The following is a 20,396-nucleotide window of genomic DNA, read 5'->3' as shown; positions in this document are numbered from 1 at the left end:
CACTCACAAAGAGGCAGAGCAGCCCGCGTGGCCAGAGCCGGCGGAGGGGGCCTCAGCGCGCGGGCCTGGCTCGCCCAGTCCGAGGTTCGCGGAGCCTCGCTCCGCCGCCCGAGGGGCCGTAGTGGGTGCGAGCCCTGCGCCCGTGGCACGGTCAGGGGCCATCCCACGCCGGCGGGACTGTGACTAGAAGAAATGTGGCTCTCCCGCGTGCCCCACACTGGGGTCGCTGGCCAGAAAGAGCAAACAAGAGTTGGGAGAGGGGCTGCGCCCGCGCGCCTGCGCAGAGCCGGAGCCGGCCCTCCAGGCTGCAAGGAAAGGAGCGCCACAGGCGGTGAGGCGAATGGTCCTTTGTGGCGTTCGGCTCGTTTCACGGCCGTCGGCCTCGTCCTCGGCTCCTCTTACTCCCGCACAGCGCGGCCCAGGCCCCAGAGTCCCCCTCGCCTTTCTTTCGACGTTGAGTCCCCCGAGGAAGCACAAGGCGCTCGGAAGACTCATGCCTACCCGAAATGGGTCCGAAACGTTTCCAGAGCCCGCGTCGTCCCCTCAACTCCCCCTCCCGCAGAGGCCGTAACGGGGCGACGCTATCGCCGCGGACACGGCCACACGCTCGGAGCTGGAGGGAAGGCCCCGGGAAACGGCTCGGGCAAACGTCCGAACCATGGGCTCCGAGGCAGGTGCAGGGCGGACGACTCAGCGGGGGGTTTCCGGAGGGCATGGTGACGCCCTCCCCTCCCCGGCGATACTCGTACCCCAAACACAACTAAAGGGAGAGTACACTGTGCCCGGCCCGTGAGCAACCCGGCCCCAGGTGGTCCCCGGCCCTCACGGAGCGCCCCTGGGAGAACACCTCACACGACGCGCACAAGTTCAGACAGTGGTATGGGAATGAAGGAAAGGAGTGCGGCGCGGTGCGGCGCGGCGCTGTGACAGGAAAGGGAAGACGGGGAGCCGGACGCAGGACCGGCGAGCACAGAAAGGCCTGGGAGCTGCTCCGCGAGATACCAGCGAGCTGAGGCGCGGGGCTGGCTGGGAAGTAGTCCCGGCCGGGCCCCGGCCCCGCCCCTGCAGGGCGGAGGGACGCATCACGCAGGGGTGGGGAAGCCGGATCCGTGCGCAGGGTTGCTAAGGGTGAAACTTTTCATTGACTTTGCTCACTTCGGGCCGGGGCGCGGGAAGCTGCGGGTTGTTGGCGGAGGCAAGCTAGTGGCTCGGGCGACGCGGGGCCAGGAGGGCAGGACCGCCTGCCGGCGACAGCCCATACCGTCTTTCGTTCCGCGACACGAACCACCCTCCGGTCCGCCATCCCCACGTCGTTGCCGCCCGCCCGCCCTCCGGCCCCCCGGCCCCCCGCCGCCGAGCCCGACCTCCTAAGAGCTGAAAGAAATTATTGAGAGTCATAGTCCATAGCCCCCTGCTTCGTCCCCCAACCCTCAACGACGAAAAGGACTTAAGTCCCCCGGCCCGGCGACGCCCGGGAAGAAAGGGAGAGCGACCTCCGCCCCGCGCTCAGGACCTCCCTGGAGGGAGAAGCCGCCCCGCGGCCGGCAGAGCGCCCCGCCGCCGCGGAGACCCGAGTGAGTGAGTTGGGGGGCGTGCGGGCGGGGGGCCCGCCCCGAGACCCAGCCGGCCGGATTACCTCTCCCACCCCGCCCCACTCCCGCTTTGCTGGACTCCACGTTGCTGCCGCTCCCTCCCCGCCTGGCCAGCATTTTCTTTCCCCATCCAGCTTCCCTCCAGACCCCACTTTCCCCTGCTCCTCTTCTCACGCCATCTGTGCTCCTGGGGTGCCCAAGAGCTCGTTTTTCTCCCAGTTCCAAGAGTGGCCCTCTCCTGGGTGGGGTGCATTTCCTCCCTTCCCCGCCTCCCCCAGTTCTTTATATCCCAGCTACTCGCTAGATCTTCCTTGTTCTCCAAAGAAACATAACTCCCCCCACCGTTAAATAAATCCAAGGAAGGGGATCCAGGCCTTGTTTTTCTGCTTCTTTTCCCGTGTGCAGGGAAGGGGGGTGGTAATTGTTAATAGGCTCTATTTCTGGCTCTGTGGAGCCTGAAGGGTGGAGGTTGGACACCCCCTTTGGCGACGGGACAGGTCAGTGGAGATTGTCCTTGGGCCACTGAGCCAGAGTTCACCGTTTCGGCTTGAGCTCTTTATACTCTTAAATGTTTTAATGGAAAATTGGGCAGAAAAAAGTACCCTTAGAGCAATGCCAGTGAGTGGATTCTGCTTATCTTGGTAAGGTGCCTGCGAGGTGGGGCCCTACCCCCAAACTCCTTCCCCTCCTGTCCGGAAGATGAACTGTGCCCTTGACCACCAGAAATCTGGGAGGGGAAGGAGGGTGCAGAGAGGAGGCACAGTCGGCAGGCCCTCTCCCTCCCCCAGGAGAAACCAGAACCCCACACAGGAAGCTTCAACTTGGGGACCAGTGGAGGCCAGTCTCTGGTGCTACTCCGTATCTAAACGGTGTTTTTCTCCTTCTTACCCACCGTACCCTGGGAATGGGTCCTTCATCTCTGATTTTCCGGCAGAAAAACAATCCTATTGCTTTCTTGGGCTTCTACCCCCTTCCCTCCGTGAAGCACAGGGGGAAAGAAGCTTGTGTGGGAGGAAGGATTAAGGAGGTTTAACACCCAGCAGGGGAGCTTGCCGAGGATCTGGTAAGTCTGGTCGTAAAGCAGACCTTGCAATGGGAGGAGACACACAGAATTTTAGTATGAGAAGATGCTCAGGTGTCAGGTGTACAGTTTTTTTCTTCTCTGCCTGGGAACCTTTTCCTATTTCCCTCTCCCGGATCTGGTTACTCAGACTTGGATTAGAAATGGGGTGAGGCTTGGGCCCTGCTAGCCTTGGCCTGGCGCCTCCCCACAGCTTGACTGGAAATTTCTTTGGCCGAGAGGACGGGAGAACTGAGTTTGATTCCTGCCTTTCCTTTCCTGGCTGTTGGGGTGCTGGAGCCGAGTCCGCTAAGCATTAAGTGAAAAAGATCCGTTTCCCTTTGAATCCACCGTCCATCCAGCAACCCAACACGGACGGCCCAGGCCCTGGAATTCAGATTGGGTGGGGGGAAAGGGGTCGTGACCTTATCTAAGCCAGCCCACCCCCTTCACCCAGAAAAAAACTCATTAGAAGCAGATCCTAGTTTCAACAGTAATGGGAGGCGATGAAGGGAAAGGTGGGAAAATTAAGCTCTCGTAAAGCCTAGAGGATGTGGTGGGGCCATACAATACGGGGAGTAGGCCTTTTGGGTAGAATCTACATGCAATGTATTAGGCGATGGGAGGGGGGCGCCGACCCGCCTCAGCGCGCATGTGCATCGGAAACTTTTCCTGGGCTCTTCGACCCTCGGTCGGCTCCCCTTACCGGGCATGCGTATTGCGGCCAGTTGGGCCTTCGCAAAGTGCTCAGGGAAGTGTAGTGTGCAGGGAAAGTAGGTCACTCTTGCTATCGCCTGGTCCGGAGGCGTTCGAGGACTACAATTCCCAGAGTGCAGAGCGCGCCCTCACCGCCCTCCTCTCCGCCTACGTTTGGGTTGAGTCGAGTTTTCCTGGCTCCTGAGGAACATGGAGTGCCCTAGAAAGGGTCTTCTTAGCCGGAAGAGGCCTTGTTGTCAGACCTAAGGTTGACCGGTCTGTGTCTAGGGGGAGATGATGAGAGACTGGGCGCGGTGGTGCAGTCAGTCAGCACCAGTCCTGGAAGCCTTTCAATCCCCACCCGCCTGTCTGGGCCGCTGCCTCTGGGACCAGCGAGTTGGGGCGGATCCCGTGTCTCACCAAGGAGAGGAGCTGCCTGCCTTTGGCTCTCACTCCTCGGACAGCGGCAGGGCACTCACATCCACCCGGTCTGTGACACCTGCTGGCCCCTCCACGCTCAGTTGAGTCCTGTAGTCCGTCACTGTAGGACAGTTTGCACATTTAAGGCTTAGAGGTGTCTGAGTATCTTTTTGGGTTTGGGGCTCAGTGGATTCCATCACCATTATCCCTCCTTTCCCTCTTTGAAACAGAATTTTCTTTCTAAAATACCTTCTGGCCGGGTGCGGTGGCTCACGCCTGTAGTCCCAGCACTTTGGGAGGCTGAGGCGGGCAGCAGATCACCTGAGGTCGGGAGTTCGAGACTAGCCTGACCAACTTGGAGAAACCCCGTCTCTACTAAAAATATAAAATTAGCCGGGCGTGGTGGCGCATTCCTGTAATCCCAGTTACTTGGGAGGCTGAGGCAGGAGAATTGCTTGAACCCGGGAGGCGGAGGTTGCAGTGAGCCGAGATTGTGCCACTGCACTCCAGCCTGGGCAACAAGACGGAGACTCCGTCTCAAAAAAAAAAAAAATCTTAAGGCTAGGCAGTGGCTCACGCCTGTAATCCCAACACTTTGGGAGGCCGAGGCGAGCGGACCACGAGGTCAAGAGTTCGAGACCATCCTGGCCAACATGGTGAAGGCCCGTCTCTACTAAAAATACAAAAAATTAGCCGGGCGTGGTCCCGCGTGCCTATAATCCCAGCTACTCGGGAGGCTGAAGCGGGAGAATTGGTTGAACCTGGGAGGCGGAGGTTGCAGTGAGCCAAGATGGCGCCATTGCACTCCAGCTCTGGGCTACAGAGCAAGACCGTCTCGAGGGGGAAAAAAAAAATCTTCCTTCGCTTCTGACATTAGAGCAGGCAGACACATGCGCGCGCGCACACACACGCACACCTTCCTCACATTTTTATCAGAAGTTCTCTCTGGAATCTGCACTGAGACTTTTTTGAGCTTCACGCCCCACTTCTTCCCCCGTCATCTTTCTCCTAGGCACCTACTCTTTAAAACACAAGTCAGCACAAGGGATCAGAATCCAGGTTTAACTTTGCTGCTGGAAGTAAACAAGTGAGGATAAGATTCTTAGTGAAATTTGACAGAATTTTGCTCTCATATTTGCCCTTTTTAATAGGTTGACAAAAGGGAGATTTTGCTGTTGTTAAACACCTCACCATTTTTATTCTTCTTGCTCCCTTTTTGGCCATTTGTGCCTACACTGGGGTTGGAAAAGATCTTAGTGTCCTCTGCAGCCACTTAAGTGAATCCCTTTACTTGTTCCCTTTATTGACAGGTAGTTATTTCTAAGCTTTCTAATCTTACCATACTTCCATAAATATTTTATATATAAGCTCTAGAATTTGTTCATAGCTTTTTAAAAAATGAACAAACTCCTCTGAATGGCCACTCCTATCTTTTTTTTTTTTTTTTGAGACGGAGTCTCGCTCTGTCACCCAGCTGGAGTGCAGTGGCGCGATCTCGGCTCACTGCAAGCTCCGCCTCCTGGGTTCACGCCATTCTCCTGCCTCAGCCTCCTGAGTAGCTGGGACTACAGGCGCCCACCACCACGCCCGGCTAATTTTTTTGTATTTTTAGTAAAGACGGGGTTTCACCGTGGTCTCGATCTCCTGACCTGGTGATCCGCCCGCCTCGGCCTCCCAAAGTGCTGGGATTACAAGCGTGAGCCACCGCGCCCGGCCGGCCACTCCTATCTTTAGCTAAAGACAAGCCAGCACCAGTGCTTTAATCCTCTGCTCCATAAGCTTCTTGCAGTCAAAATTAGAGCCTGAGCTGATAGAGCAGAAAATCTCATTCTGGTTGTCCATCATTTTTGTAAGGTTCCACCCCACAGCCATCTGGTCCAGCCTGTTCTCTAATTAAAGAGGCAAAGGTGGCATTATATGCTTCCTTATTTGTGCGGCAACATCACTGAGGTATAAATTGGTGTGCAGCTTTAGTTGCTTACGCTGCAGAAAATGGTTAGCTAGGCAGGGCTGATGACAGTGGTTCTATTGTATTTTGGGGTGGGAGGCTTATTTCCCAATGACTTTGGCCTGCATTTAAAATGCTCTCATTTTGAGGCCAAACTGTTCAGGAGTGGTTAACTTGGAAGGCAATTATGCAGCCAGGTTTGAGGAGGCCTAGAAAGGTGTAGAAGCCCTTTGCTGTCAGTGGAAATACCAAGAGGTGCATTTTAAGAGGCCATGCAGTACCTTGGGAGAAGTATCATATGTTGACTTCAGTCTGTTTTAGATTTCAAAAATACTTTGGAAACACTGTCTTTAATAACAGGTTCCATTCTAGGGAACCAGTATCAACTTTCCTCACAACTTTTTTTTTCTTTTTTTTTATTGAGGCAGAATTTCTCTCACTTTGTCATTCAGACTGGAGTCCAGTGGCATGATCTCGGCTTACTGCAACCTCTGCCTCCCAGGTTCAAGCAATTCTCTTGCCTCAGCCTCTGGAGTAGTGGGATTATAGGCACCCGCAACCATGCCTGGCTAATTTTTGTGGGTTTTTTTTTTTTTTTTTTTTTGATCACTCTGTTGCCGAGTCTGGAGCACAGTGGCGTGATCTTGGCTCACTGCAACCTCTGCCTCCCGGGTTCAAGCAATTCTCCTGCCTCAGCCTCCTGAGTAGCTGAGGTTACAGGCACGTGCCACCACACCTGGCTAATTTTTTATTTTTAGTAGAGACGGGGTTTCACCATGTTGGTCAGGCTGGTCTCAAACTCCTGACCTTGTGATCCGCCCGCCTCAGCCTCGCAAAGTGCTGGGATTACAGGCATAAGCCACCATGCCCGGCTAATTTTTGTGTTTTTAGTAGAGATGGGGTTTCGCCACGTTGGCCAGGCTGGTCTTGAATTCCTGGCCTCAAGTGATCCACCTGCCTCGGCCTCCCGAAGTGCTGGGATTACAGGTGTGAGCCACCACACCTGGCTCTTCACAACATTTTAGTCTGCTCCTTGTTGGACACCTCCGTGGACCATGTGGCCCTTCAGACCTCTGTTCCTGAGAGAAGGCTCATGGTTCTGGTGAGTAGTTTTGTATCTGCTGATGAGCCTGATCCTCATAAACAGAAAGCCCTTTATTCTTTCTACTATTCTTACTTTTTTTTTTTTTTTTTTTTTGAGGTAGAGTCTTGCTGTGTCACCCAGGCTGGAGTGCAATGGCACGATCTCAGCTCACTACAACCTCCGCCTCCTGGGTTCAAGCGATTCTCCTGCCTCAGCCTCCCGAGTAGCTGGGACTACAGATGCGTGCCACCACGCCTGGACAATTTTTGTATTTTTATAGAGATGGGGTTTCACCGTGTTAGCTAGGATGGTCTCGATCTCCTGACCTCGTGATCCGCCTGCCACAACCTCCCAAAGTGCTGGGATTACAGGCGTGAGTCACTGTGCCCGGCCTCTACTATTCTTACTTTTTATACCCAAAAAGCCCTGAAATTGGTCTGTATTGATCATTAATAGACATTTGAGGCTGAGGCACGTGGATCACTTGAGCACAGGAGTTCAAGAACAGCCTGGGCGACATGGCGAAACCCCATCTCTACATAAAAATACAAAAAAAAAAAAAAAAATGAGGCTGGACATGGTGGTTCAGGCCTGTAATCCTACCACTTTGGGAGGCTGAAGCAGGTGGATCACTTGAGGCCAGGAGTTCAAGAGCAGCCTGGCCAACGTGATGAAACCCCATGTGTACTAAAAATACAAAAAATAGCTGGGTGTGGTGATGCACGCCTGTAATCCCGGCTACTCAGTAGGCTGAGGTGGGAGAATTGCTTGAACACAGGAAGCAGAGGTTGCAGTGAGTCGAGATCATGCCACTGCACTCCAGCCTGGGTGACAGAGTATGACTTCATCTCAAAAAAAAAAAAAAAGCCAGGTGTGGTGGTGCATGCCTGTAGTCCCAGCTACTTGGAGGCTGAAGTGGGAGGATCACCTGAGCCCAAGGAGGTGGAGGCTGCAGTGAGCTGTGATCCTGCCACTGCACCCTAGCCTGGGTGACAGAGTGAGACCCTGTCTCAAAAAAAGAAAAAGAGGCCAGGTGTGGTGGCTCACGCCTGTAATCCCAGCACTTTGGGAGGCCGAGGTGGGCGGATCAAGAAGTCAGCAGTTGAGACCATCCTGGCCAACATGGGGAAACCCCGTCTCTACTAAAAAAAACAAAACAAAACAAAAAAACACAATTAGCCAGGCGTGGTGGTGCATGCCTGTAATCCTAGCTACTTCGGAGGCAGAGGTTGCAGTGAGCCGAGACCGTGCCATTGCACTACGGCCTGGGTGACAGAGCGAGACTCCGTCTCAAAAAAAAAAAAAAAAGAAAGAAAAAGAAAAAAATAGACATTTGAAGAAACTTAGAGATGAAGTCTGTGTTGGAGGCTGGGAAAAGAGGGAAACCAGGGTATTCTGAGTTATAAGTGTTCTTGTGGAGGGTTTGGGAGAGGCATAGTTGTGGTACCTCTGCTGACTCCCATGTGACCTTCTCTGTTCCTCAGAACTGAAATGAGAGTTAACTAGATTTAGCCACTGTCATGCTGCTCCAGATTGACTCAGTGAGTCTTCTCTGATACATTCACCCCAGAAGTCTTTTTCTGAGGATTTAGTCCCAAAAATGCCCCTTAAGGCCGCGTGTGTTGGCTCATGCCTGTAATCCCAGCACTTTGGGAGGCCAAGGCAGGCAGATCACTTTAGGTTAGGAGTTTGAGACCAGCCTGGCCAACATGTTGAAACCCCATCTCCACTAAAAGCACAAAAACTAGCCAGGCGTGGTGGCGGGCACCTATAGTCCCAGCTATTCAGGAGGCCGAGGCACAAGAGTCACTTGAACCTGGGAGGTGGAGGTTGCAGTGAGCCAAGATCGCGCCACTGCAGTCCAGCCTGGGCAATAGAATGAGACTCAGTCTCTACATACATACATACATACGTTAAATTAAATGCCCCTTAAGAGCCATGGGCCCAGGCCTGAGAATTACAGGGAAATGTGTTGGGGCAAGTGTTTAGAAAACTCAAAATCCCCAAGCCTGAAATTAGCACCTGGATACTTCAAGCTGGATCCAGAAAGGATCTGAATCAAAATCCAGCCCCGAGTCTTTCACAGGACAGAAGATGCCCTTGACAGTTCATGGAGCAGTCATGTCTCTGTGCTTAGCTCAGCAGCACAGCCTTGCCCAGAGGTCCGGCTAGGAACATGTTCTGGCTCTGCCTCCCCTCAGAGATGGCTCTTTCAGTTCAGTTTCTCCCCCATCATGAGCCCCAGAGCTGCCCTTTTGGAGAAAATGAGATTAGGATCACTGGCTCTCAGGATCTCACAGATCCTGAGACATGAGGCTGGCCCAGGCCGAGGAAATAAACCTTTTTGACCTCAGTGGGATCTGGCTGTGAGAGAATCCCAAAATAACAATCTGATGTTTATCTTGGGCTGCCTTCTCTCCAGGGATCTCAAAACACTTGATAAATCTGATCTGCTGCCGAGCACAGGTGGTCAGACAGTCCCTGGGAGACTGAGTGATGATGGGTCCCTGCTGGAGGCTGCAGGGTGATGGAAAATTTCTTTCCTCTGCCACCCTCATCACTTACACTCTCACCAGAAACTACAGAGATTCCCTCTCCTTTTCTCTGCTTCCCTGTGGCAGCCCCCAGTCAGCAGTTCCCTTGTTGGTCCACATCTCTGATTGTGACAGGTCTTGCCTTTTTCCTGGGGCTCATGCTCTTGTCTTACTCTTTTTTGTTTTGTTTTGTTTTTGAGACGGAGTTTCGCTCTCGTCGCCCAGGATGGAGTACAATGGCGCGATCTCGGCTCGCCACAACCTCCGCCTCCTGGGTTCAAGTGATTCTCCTACCTCAGGCTCCCGAGTAGCTGGGATTACAGGCATGCACCACCACGCTCGGCTAATTTTTTGTATTTTTAGTAGAGATAGGGTTTCTTTTCTTTTTTTTTTTTTTTTTTTGAGACGGAGTCTCACTCTGTCACCCAGGCACCCAGGCTGGAGTGCAGTGGTGCGATCTCAGCTCACTGCAAGCTCCGCCTCTCAGGGTCACGCCATTCTCCTGCCTCAGCCTCTCCAGAGTAGCTGGGACTACAGGCGCCCGCCACCACGCCCGGCTAATTTTTTGCATTTTTAGTAGAGGCGGGGTTTCACCGTGGTCTCGATCTCCTGACCTCGTGATCCACCCGCCTCGGCCTCCCAAAGTGCTGGGATTACAAGCGTGAGCCACTGCACCCAGCCTAGTAGAGATAGGGTTTCTCCACGTTGGTCAGGCTGGTCTCGAACTCCTGACCTCAGGTGATCCACCCGCCTCGGCCTCCTAAAGTGCTGGGATTACAGGCATGAGCCACCGCACCCGGCCGGAGTTCTTAAATCAGTTCTGCAAACCCAGACTGAACCAGACAGCATATACACCCATGGGGCCCATGATGACAGATGGATGTGACTGGAGTCCAGCCCCCAGTGAAGAGTTGGCAGTGCTCTTTCTGTTCAGTGACCTGTATCCCTTTTCATTTAAGGACAACAACCAAATATTTTAAACTTACATCTTAGTCTGTGACAGTTTGGGGGCACGACTTCACCAAGATATTACGGAGACAGCAAGAGCCTTCTCTTCTTCACGTGATTTGGGGACTTTATTTTTTTAGTGTCATTCATACAGTGACCTGAATTCTCAAGATGGTGGAAAACACAGCTTCCCTATTTCTTTAGAATTACTTTAAAATAGTAGCTTTTTTTTTTTTTTTTTTTTTTGAGATGGAGTCTCGCTCTGTCGCCAGGCTGGAGTGCAGTGGCGTGATCTCGGCTCACTGCAACCTCTGCCTCCTGGGTTGAAGCGATTCTCCTGCCTCAGCCTCCCAAGTAGCTGGGACTACAGGCATGCGCCACTATGCCCAGCTAATTTTTGTATTTTTAGTAGAGATGGGGCTTCACCATGTTGGCCAGGATGGTCTCGATCTCTTGACCTCGTGATCTACCTGCCTCAAACTCCCAAAGTGCTGGGCTTACACAGGCGTGAGCCACCGCACCTGGCCAATAGTAGCTAACTTTATCAATTACCTTTTAATTGCCAGGTACATTGTGAGGCAGTTTATATCCTTGAACTAACTTAACTTCATGATGGCCTCATGTTACTAATGAGGAAACTAGGGCCCACAGTCAGACATTAGCACTGGTGGGGCAGAAAGAGGCTCCTGGTTCTGTGTGATCCCAAGTTGGTGCTTTTCTGTCTATCCCTAGCTGTTGGTCACCACCAACTTTCTGCATATTTTCTCATGGTGCCTCTCATTTCCCAGAGCCGTCTGGAGCGCAAGGCTGTACACGTGCCCTGTGGTGATTATCTGCCTAGGAAAGGACCATGCAGCTAGAGATCAAAGTGGCCCTGAACTTCATCATCTCCTACTTGTACAACAAGCTGCCCCGGCGCCGGGCAGACCTGTTTGGGGAGGAGTTAGAGCGGCTTTTGAAAAAGAAATATGAAGGCCACTGGTACCCTGAGAAGCCACTGAAAGGCTCTGGCTTCCGCTGTGTTCACATTGGGGAGGTGGTGGACCCTGTGGTGGAGCTGGCCGCCAAGCGGAGTGGCCTGGCGGTGGAAGATGTGCGGGCCAATGTGCCTGAGGAGCTGAGTGTCTGGATTGATCCCTTTGAGGTGTCCTACCAGATTGGTGAGAAGGGAGCTGTGAAAGTGCTGTACCTGGATGACAGTGAGGGCTGCGGTGCCCCAGAGCTGGACAAGGAGATCAAGAGCAGCTTCAACCCTGACGCCCAGGTGTTCGTGCCCATTGGCAGCCAGGACAGCTCCCTGTCCAACTCCCCATCGCCATCCTTTGGCCAGTCACCCAGCCCTACCTTCATTCCCCGCTCCGCTCAGCCCATCACCTTCACCACCGCTTCCTTTGCTGCCACCAAATTTGGCTCCACTAAGATGAAGAAGGGGGGCGGGGCAGCAAGTGGTGGGGGTGTAGCCAGCAGTGGGGCGGGTGGCCAGCAGCCACCACAGCAGCCTCGCATGGCCCGCTCACCCACCAACAGCCTGCTGAAGCACAAGAGCCTCTCTCTGTCTATGCATTCACTGAACTTCATCACAGCCAACCCGGCCCCTCAGTCCCAGCTCTCACCCAATGCCAAGGAGTTCGTGTACAACGGTGGTGGCTCACCCAGCCTCTTCTTTGATGCGGCTGATGGCCAGGGCAGTGGCACCCCAGGCCCGTTTGGAGGCAGTGGGGCTGGCACCTGCAACAGCAGCAGCTTTGACATGGCCCAGGTATTTGGAGGTGGTGCCAACAGCCTCTTCCTGGAGAAGACACCTTTTGTGGAAGGCCTCAGCTACAACCTGAACACCATGCAGTATCCCAGCCAGCCGTTCCAGCCTGTGGTGCTGGCCAACTGACCATCTACCTGCCCGTGGGGCCAGGAGCACCCAAGACCATAGAAAAGAGAAAGGAAAGGCCAAAAAAAAGAGGAAAAGAAAAATGTACAAAAAGATTTTCAATCTTCTCACTCTTACTTCTAGAAAAATCCAGCCCAGGCACGGAATGGGAGGGGCCCACAAAGCACCCAAGTGTGTTTCACTCACCCCTTACCGCTCGCCCACCGGCCTGTGATTTATTTGGTTGGTTTGGGTTTTATATTTCTTTTTCTTTTTTTTTCTTACATGTAGTTTTCTATATAACATCTTTAATGAGTGGCTTCCTGTGCTAAGAATGGTCCAGATGTGAACTGCTGCTCCCTGCTCCTCCCTTCCTCCTTCACACTCCTAGTTTAGGATTGATGTGTCCAAGCTCACAGGGAAGAAAGAGCTGCAGCTGGAGCCTAACCCTCCCTGGAACAGGGAGAGGCTGGCCCGTGTCACTGCCTTTGTCACCCAGCTGTCCTCACACTCAAAGCCATCCAACCTCAGCAGGCCTACTCGGGCCCTGCCACCTGAATAGGTCTGACCCCAGTCCCCACTCCCTTTCAGGTCTGGGCCACAGGGAGCTGCTGGCTGGCCACTTGACACCCTCCCCCTAGAGCTGATGTCTGTGACTACAGGGAGATTAGCACTTCGTCTAGTGAAACTCCTTTCATCTCTGTCCTATGGCCCCACCCCACCATTCCCTTTAGGCCCAGACCATCATCATGGCCCTGGCCATTGATGTGTATGGCCTTTCTTTCCCTCATGCACCCCCTTCTTCCCCAGGCTGGAGGTTGTGGGTAGGGAGGTGTGTGTGTGTGTGTGTGTGTGTGTGTGTGTGTGGTTTGCTGTCCTTTTTTAAAGGATTCCAAGCCATGTGAAACTTCCCTTCTGGATGTGATTCTGGGTTGCAGCAAGTGCTTATTTATATGTGAGGCTGGGGAATGGGCTGGGGGTATTGGCAGTCCTTTTGCAGGGCAGTGTGCGTGGTGGGGTGACACCGCTGTGGCTGAGCCCAAGACACTCCCAGAGGAAAACACTGCAGAAGGAACTGGTTTGCAGACTGTGGAAGGATCTGCACTTTTGTTTTTGACCAAAAAAATAATAAGTTAGCTCTGAAGGGCACAGGGAATACCCAAGCCTCTGATGCCTATGAGAAGTCCCTGGACTTCAACCCTCCTGTTGTTTGGCCTTAGTCCAGCAGGAGCTGCTCACCTGAGCAGCTTGGGGGTGGGCAGGGAGACAGGGTGGGTTTTAGAGTTAGTGTCTGTGTGTGGGCAGCCCTGAGCCTGGAGTTGAGACTTTGGGGTCTCTTAGTTTGGAGATGTTGAGTGCATTTGTGCCCCTGCCTGGTTGAGAGCTTCTTGGTACCTCTTGCCACCCCTTCTCACTGCCCTGACCCAACCCCACTGGACCTTGATGCTGCGAGGAGTGGTGTCCTGATGGACTCAGCGCTCCCGCCTGATGTATTGGATCATAGGAGAGCGCTTGCTGTCCTGCCTCTGCCAGGAGAGGGCTTGTTCCTCCAACCCTAGGAGGCCAGGCAAGCATGGACAGGAGCCAAGGGAGCAGGGTCATGAACTTTTTCTTCTTTGCAAAGTGGGCACTTGGCATCAGGGTCCTATCACCAGAAAGCACCAAAGCCCCTGGCACCCCACCCACTCCATCCTACCCAGGGACCCCAAGTAGGCAACTGCTATGGCAGTGGGTCCAGCCCAGGCCGGCACTGCCAGCCTCCTCTCCCTGCAGTAGGCACCAGCTCTACCTCCCCCTGCAGGCAATGTCCTGGCTTCTCAGCCCAGCACCATCTGTTCCCCTAGACTTCTCAGGGGCCAGCCCAGTCTGGGCCACCCTTTCCCTCATCCTCGGCTCCCACACAGGTGACAGGCCCAGCAGATAGCTTCTCTCTGGGAAAGGTTGGATGCTGCCTTACGTCCCCTTCTAGCCCTCCTCCCATCCACACACACAGGCACCCACCCACACCAGGTCGGCTTGTTTCTCACATGTAGGGAGAGAGGGGAGACCAACTCCTTTGTGTCTTTTGAAATAACGAAGAAAAATGTGTGTTCAGGAGCATGGCTCCAATGCTGGGCTCTTGGGCCCAGTTCAGTCTGTCTTGTCTCAAATCTAGGCATTTTTGCTTAATTTTATTTTTTTTAAGAAAACAAAAACAGAAATCTGCACTAATTTACCTGGTTTCATAGGAAAACTTTTTTTTATTTTTTACATTTTTTGGTGTCCGTTTGTATTGAATAATTTGCTACATTTGTAAAATGTAAGAAAGAGGTATATATAATATATGTATATTTCTAACGTAAAAAAACAATTTTTTTCTTTTCAAGATTTTTTCTTAAAAAGATGAGAGAAACATATTTTTTCAGGAAAAACAAACTTTAAAAAAAAAGAGGAGAAATAAAACCTTTTCTCCCCTTTCCCCATCCTCTATCTATCCCTCTTTCCCAGGAACAAATCAAAAGGTGGATTATCTTCTGAAGAATGGAAACTGTTAGTCCAGAATGATGTCTTTTTCTCAGTGCAGTGAGTTATAGATTCTCTAGTTTTCTCCCTAGGGATGGGAAGGGGGCATTGAGGCAAGCCTGGAGAGGAGCCCGGGGAGCAGGGTCATGAACTTTTTTCTTTAGTGAAGGAGGAATACAATCAAGGGTTTTGTATTCAGAATGTTGTGCAATATTTTGGAATGGGACATTGGTGTGTTTAGAGATTTTAGTTTAAAAACAAAACAAAAAGATTGATCAAATCTGTACAGTTTCTATTGTTCCAGATTTTTTTAAGTTTGTATTAAAAGCATGATACATAATAGCCTTCTGCCTGCTCCTGGCTTGCTTGATTTCTAGCATCCCTTTTGGGATGGAGGGAATGGGAGTGGCCCAGCCCTTACAGACTCCAAGAAACGATTGGTCCTTCTTACAGTGACAGCCTCGGATGGACATAGCTGTCCTGGTGCCCCTTCTTGACCACCTATCCATCCCATCAACACAGGATACATCACTGTGCTTGCTACCCCAGATGCTTTTCTAGACTGGAAACAGGTTCCATGAAGTTAGGAACTGCTCCAGTTCCCTTAGCCAGTTGGTGGTGGCAGCAGAGCCTGGAGAACAGGGTACTTCATGGCTCTTTAGGAATTGTCTATTCCTGGGGGGAGGAGAGAGGGGACAGCCTCCAGCCTACTCTAGATCTAGTACTTGATCCTTAGTACTAGATCCTTAGATGTGGGCAAGGATGAGAACAGCTCGCCTAAGCCAGGTTCCATCCAAAAGCCTGGTGCTTGGATTCTCAACCCTTTTCTTGGGCTAGACAATTTCGGAGCTGCCCTAAGAGTAAGACAGCCCAGCCTACAGAAAGCCACCGTTGTGCCAGTGGCCGATTTCCTTAGGAGCTCTGCCATCTCCCAGTGCCCCAGGCCATATTTTCCCCTTCCCAGGGCCTGTGCCTATCAATGCTGCCCATCTAGGAGAGAAACAAAATCTCTCTATACGGTCTCCCACCAGTGTGCACCTCATGTCAGAAACTGGCAAGGCCCCTGGGCTGAAGGGAGCTCAGAATATTTGTGAAATTATTTGGTTGTTTTTTTTTCTTTTTTTTAATTGGACAGGATCTTGAACTCCTAGGATTAAGCAATCCTCCCACCTTGGCCTCCCTCTCAAAAGTGCTGGGATTACAGATGTGAGCCACCATTCCTCATCCTGTTGAATTTTCACAGGGATTGTTCATCCTCACAGGGATTGTCTCCATTTTGCAGTTAAGAAATAGGCTGGGTGCGGTGGTTCACATCTGTAATCCCAGCACTTTGGGAGGCCGAGGCAGGCGGATCACTCGAGGTCAGGAGTTTGAGAATAGCCTGGCCAACATGATGAAACCCCGTCTCTACTAAACAAAATAAACACACAAACACAAAAATTAGCTGGGTGTGGTGGCAAGCGCCTATAATCCCAGCTACTTGGAAGGCTGAGGCACTAGAATCTCTTGAACCCGGGAGGCGGAGGTTGCAGTGAGCAGAGATCGCGCCATTGCACTCCAGCCTGGGTGACAGAGCAAGACTCCGTCTTAAAGAAACAAACAAGAAATAGGCTCCAACTTAGATTACCCTAGATTCACAAAACTAGTAAGTGGTAAAGATTTTGACTCGTGTCTGATTTTTTCATTTATTGATCCAAGTGATACTGGGCAGTGTCAGTTCTTGTCCACTGGAGAATAAATCAGACAGTGTCTGCCTTCCCAGAGTTGACGTCTCACATGCGTTTGATACAATTACAACTGCTATAGAAGAGTGATACAGGTTAAGATTGGCAGGGGATGACCTTGCCACCTCTACTGCCACCACTGGGCTGGGGTAGGGGGCAAACAGTTCTGGGGTATCAGTGGGGTAAGGGGCCTCCTCAGGCCCCTCACTCCCCAAACAGGCAACGCTGAGTACTCCCCAACCAAGTTTGTGAACTGGAAGGTCCCAGGACAAACATCCAACCTCTGGACAGGTTGCAGGAGGCCTGATGTCCAGCCCCTCCATGGGCCACTTCCCCTCTGCAGGGCCTGTTGAGCAGAGGGAGGACCCATCCAGGATAACAAGGCCCTGGCCTGCCAGACACAGGGTCATTTGCAGGGGTTTCACTTTTTTCCGTCCTGCCAGGGAGAAGCCCACCTTGTCCCTGTATCCCTGTGTATGGGCTGACCACCCAACCTTGGGCACCACGGCAGGGGCAGGATGGCCTTCACCTGCTCATTCCTATTTCATGTAGACACAGGTCCTGACACGGCAGGTGCCTGCTCCCACTCCCTGTCATGCTGTCAGTGGAAGGTCCTGGGCGAGACCTAGCTCAGAAGCCGAGACTCACCTTCCTGGCCTGGCCCATCCCTCTGAAGGTATAGACACTACATATTTGAAAAGAAACCCAAATTCTCCATGGCATAGACAGAAATCACTCATTCAGACATTCATGCCTCTATTTATTCAGCAAACGCTCACTGGCTCTGAAGAGGTGGATGGGGAGACTTAGAGGGGTAAAGGGATGCAGGGGCAGAAAGAATATTCTAGTAGACAGTTCCTCCAAAAAAGGCTAATTTATTCCTTTGACAAACGATCCATGGGCATCCACTATCTGCCCTGGGAACACAGGTGGGAAAGCAGTTTCAGGACAGGTATGCACAGGCGACCTGAGAGCCAGAGACTGAGGAAGCCTTCTCAGAGGAGGTGAAGACAGAGTATGGGCCAGGTGCTGTAGTTCATGCCTGTAATCCCAACATGTTGGGAGGCCAAGGCAAGAGGATCTCTTGAGCCCAGCAGTCCAACATTAGCCCTAGGCAATAGAAGAAGACCCGATCTCTACAAAAAATTAAAAAATTCGCTGAGTGTGGTGGCGCATGCCTGTGTCCTAGCTACTCTGGAGGCTGAGGTAGGAGGATCGCTAAATGAATAAATAAATACATACATAATAAAAAGAGTACAAGTCAGTTAAGAAGAAGCAAAGCGGAGAGGCTGAGGCAGGAGAATGGCGTGAACCCGGGAGGCAGAGCTTGCAGTGAGCCGAGATTGCGCCACTGCACTCCAGCCTGGACGACAGAGCGAGACTCCGTCTCAAAAAAAAAAAAAAGAAGTGCAGGTTCTACCATCCTGGTTAACACAGTGAAACCCCCTCTCTACTAAAGATACAAAAAATTAGCCACGCGTGGTGGCGGGCGCCTGTAGTCCCACCTACTCGGGAGGCTGGGGCAGGAGAATGGCGTGAACCCAGGAGGTGGAGCTTGCAGTGAGCTGAGATGGTGCCACTGCACTCTAACCTGGGTGACAGTGTGAGACTCTGTCTCAAAAAAAAAAAGAAGTGCAGGTTCTAATTCCAACCCTGTCACTCTCTTGCTAGGTGACCTCGGACAAATCACTCCACCTACCCTGGCACCTCAGTTCCCTCACCTTGAAAATGGAGATCAAAAACAAAACATAAAAGAGAAAAGAAGCCAGGCGTGGTGGCTCATGCCTGTAATCCCAACACTTTGGTAGACTGAGGTGGGTGGATCACCCGAGGTGAGCAGTTCGAGACCAGCCTGGCCAATATGGAGAAACCCCATCTCTACTAAAAATACAAAAATTAGCTGGGTGTGGTGGCACACACCTGTAATCTCAGCTACTTGGGAGGCTGAGGCAGGACAATTGCTTGAACCTGGGAGGTCGAGGTAGCAATGAGCCGATATCGTGCCACTGCACTCCAGCCTGGGTGACAGAGCAAGGGTACATCTCAAAACAAAACAAAACAAAACAAAACAAAAAAAACAAAGACACAAAAACATTAGCCAGGCACAGTGCCACACACCTGTAATCCCAGCTACTTGGAAGGCAGAAGCCAGAAGGCAGAGGCTGCAGTGAGCTGAGTCGAGATCGCGCCACTGCACTCCAGCCTAGGTGGCAAGTGAAATTCCATCTCCAAAAAAAAGGAAAAAAATAAGAAGACCAAAAAAAAAAGAGGAAGAAAATAGGGATGATAATTGTACCTACCTGTAAAAATTAAATGAAATAATGGGTGGAAAATGTGGAGCATGGTGGCTGGCCTGCAGTAAACAACTTGGTGAACAGCGAGTATCATTTTCATCATCATGGCCATTATTGTCCATCCTTAAATGCCACCAGCCAACCCAGGCCAGTATGCTCCTTGCATCAGCATACAGACTGAAACCCAAGCCGCTGGCAGGACCAGGCTGGGGAAGAAAAAAAAACTGTGTCCTTCAAGCAGAGCCTGGGCTGCCCCAGCCCTGCCCTCTGCCAAGGTGGGAGGCTGCTTGTCTCCTAGCAAGACAGTGTCCTGCAAAGCACACTGAATCCCACTCCTTCTCTCCAGGGGCCTGGCCTTCTGTCTGGGGATGAAACGGGACCCTCAATGTGTGTCCTAAAACCTGGGAATTTCTCCCTGGAGAGGCAGACGGGTGGTGGGGAGGGTGAGTCATGGCGGCAGGAGAACCCTGTTGCCTTCATCATCGCCTGACTCTATGGTCAGACTGGGACCAGTCAGAGGTCTCCAAGCCTCTAGGCAAATAAGCCAGCTGATTTTCTGATTTTTTTTTTTTTTTTTTTTGACTGGAGTCTCTCTCTGTCGTCCAGGCTGGAGTGCAGTGGCACCATCTCGGCTCACTGCAGCCTCCGCCTCCTGGACTCAAGCAATTCTCCTGCCTCACCCTCTCAAGTAGCTGGGATTACAGGTGTGTGCCACCACACCAGGCTAATTTTTGTACTTTTTTTTTTTGAGATGGAGTCTTGCACTGCTGCCCGGGCTGGAGTGCAGTGGCGCGATCTTGGCTCACTGCAACCTCTGCCTCCCAAGTTCAAGTGATTCTCTTGCCTCAGCCTCCCGAGTAGCTGGGATTACAGGTGCCTGCCATCACACCCAACTAATGTTTTGTGTTTTTAGTACAGACGGGGGTTCACTGTGTTAGCCAAGATGGTCTCAACCTCCTGACCGCGTTGATTCACCTGCCTCAGCCTCCCAAAGTGCTGGGATTACAGCCATGAGCCACCATGCCTGGCCAATTTTTGTACTTTTAGTAGAGACAGGGTTTCGCCATGTTGGCCAGGCCGGTCTCAAACTCCTGACCTCAGGTGATCTGCCCACCTCAGCCTCCCAAAGAGCTGGGATTACAAGCATGAGCCACCGCGCCCAGCCGATTCTCTGAATTTTTAATTTGGGGAATTTCACTATCAGAGAGAAGTAGGTTCTAGGTCCTTGAAGCTATCAATTCACTGTGTAACTTTGAACCCCTCTTGACATCTGTCCCATTTGTACAACAGGGGACAGTGAGGCTAGGCCCCTATCCAGCTAGGACATTCAAGATGGTCCCTGTGCCTGCACCTCTTCTTGCCCCACTGGCTCCTGAGCCCTGGGGAGGGCCCTAGGAGGACCCTGTATGGTGGCACTTTTCCCAAAGATGTGAGGAAATAATGATGGGCTGAGCCCTGGGCAGAACCATATGCCCATCAGGTGGGACCCCCCAACCCAAGACACAAGAACCTAGTCCAACTATTGCCAGGCTGTGGCAGGGCTGGGAAGTCCAGACAGGAGAAGAGTCTTGGCCCAGAGGCCCAGACACCTGGGTTCTTTTTCTAGCTCTGTCCTGATTCACTATATTATTATTATTATTATTATTATTATTGAGACAGGGTCTTCCTTCCTCTGTCACTCAGGCTGGAGTGCAGTGACATGATCATGGCTCACTGCAGTTGTGACCTCC

The 20,396-nt window shown here is 52.2% G+C and overlaps 1 protein-coding gene across 2 annotated transcripts; it reads left to right on the top strand.

Annotated features, from left to right (window-relative positions):
- Window positions 1-732: 732 nt before the first annotated feature.
- Window positions 733-13,859, top strand: TOB2 (transducer of ERBB2, 2). Of its 2 annotated transcripts, none has more exons than XM_032138271.2 (2): window positions 733-1,574; window positions 11,071-13,859. In XM_032138271.2, the coding sequence occupies exon 2, from the start codon at window positions 11,133-11,135 to the stop codon at window positions 12,165-12,167; it is 1,035 nt and encodes a 344-aa protein (XP_031994162.1). In that variant the 5' UTR covers window positions 733-1,574; window positions 11,071-11,132; the 3' UTR covers window positions 12,168-13,859. The 2 variants fall into 2 exon arrangements, with proteins under 2 accessions (XP_031994162.1, XP_031994163.1); XM_032138272.2 differs by having other exon boundaries at window positions 733-1,578.
- Window positions 13,860-20,396: the final 6,537 nt, after the last annotated feature.

The sequence above is a fragment of the Hylobates moloch genome, unplaced genomic scaffold (genome assembly GCF_009828535.3).
Source record: "Hylobates moloch isolate HMO894 unplaced genomic scaffold, HMol_V3 SCAFFOLD_19, whole genome shotgun sequence".
In the NCBI taxonomy this organism is placed as follows: domain Eukaryota; kingdom Metazoa; phylum Chordata; class Mammalia; order Primates; family Hylobatidae; genus Hylobates; species Hylobates moloch.
Note: the sequence above shows the minus strand (reverse complement) of the source record. Positions and strands in the feature narration are given on the sequence as shown.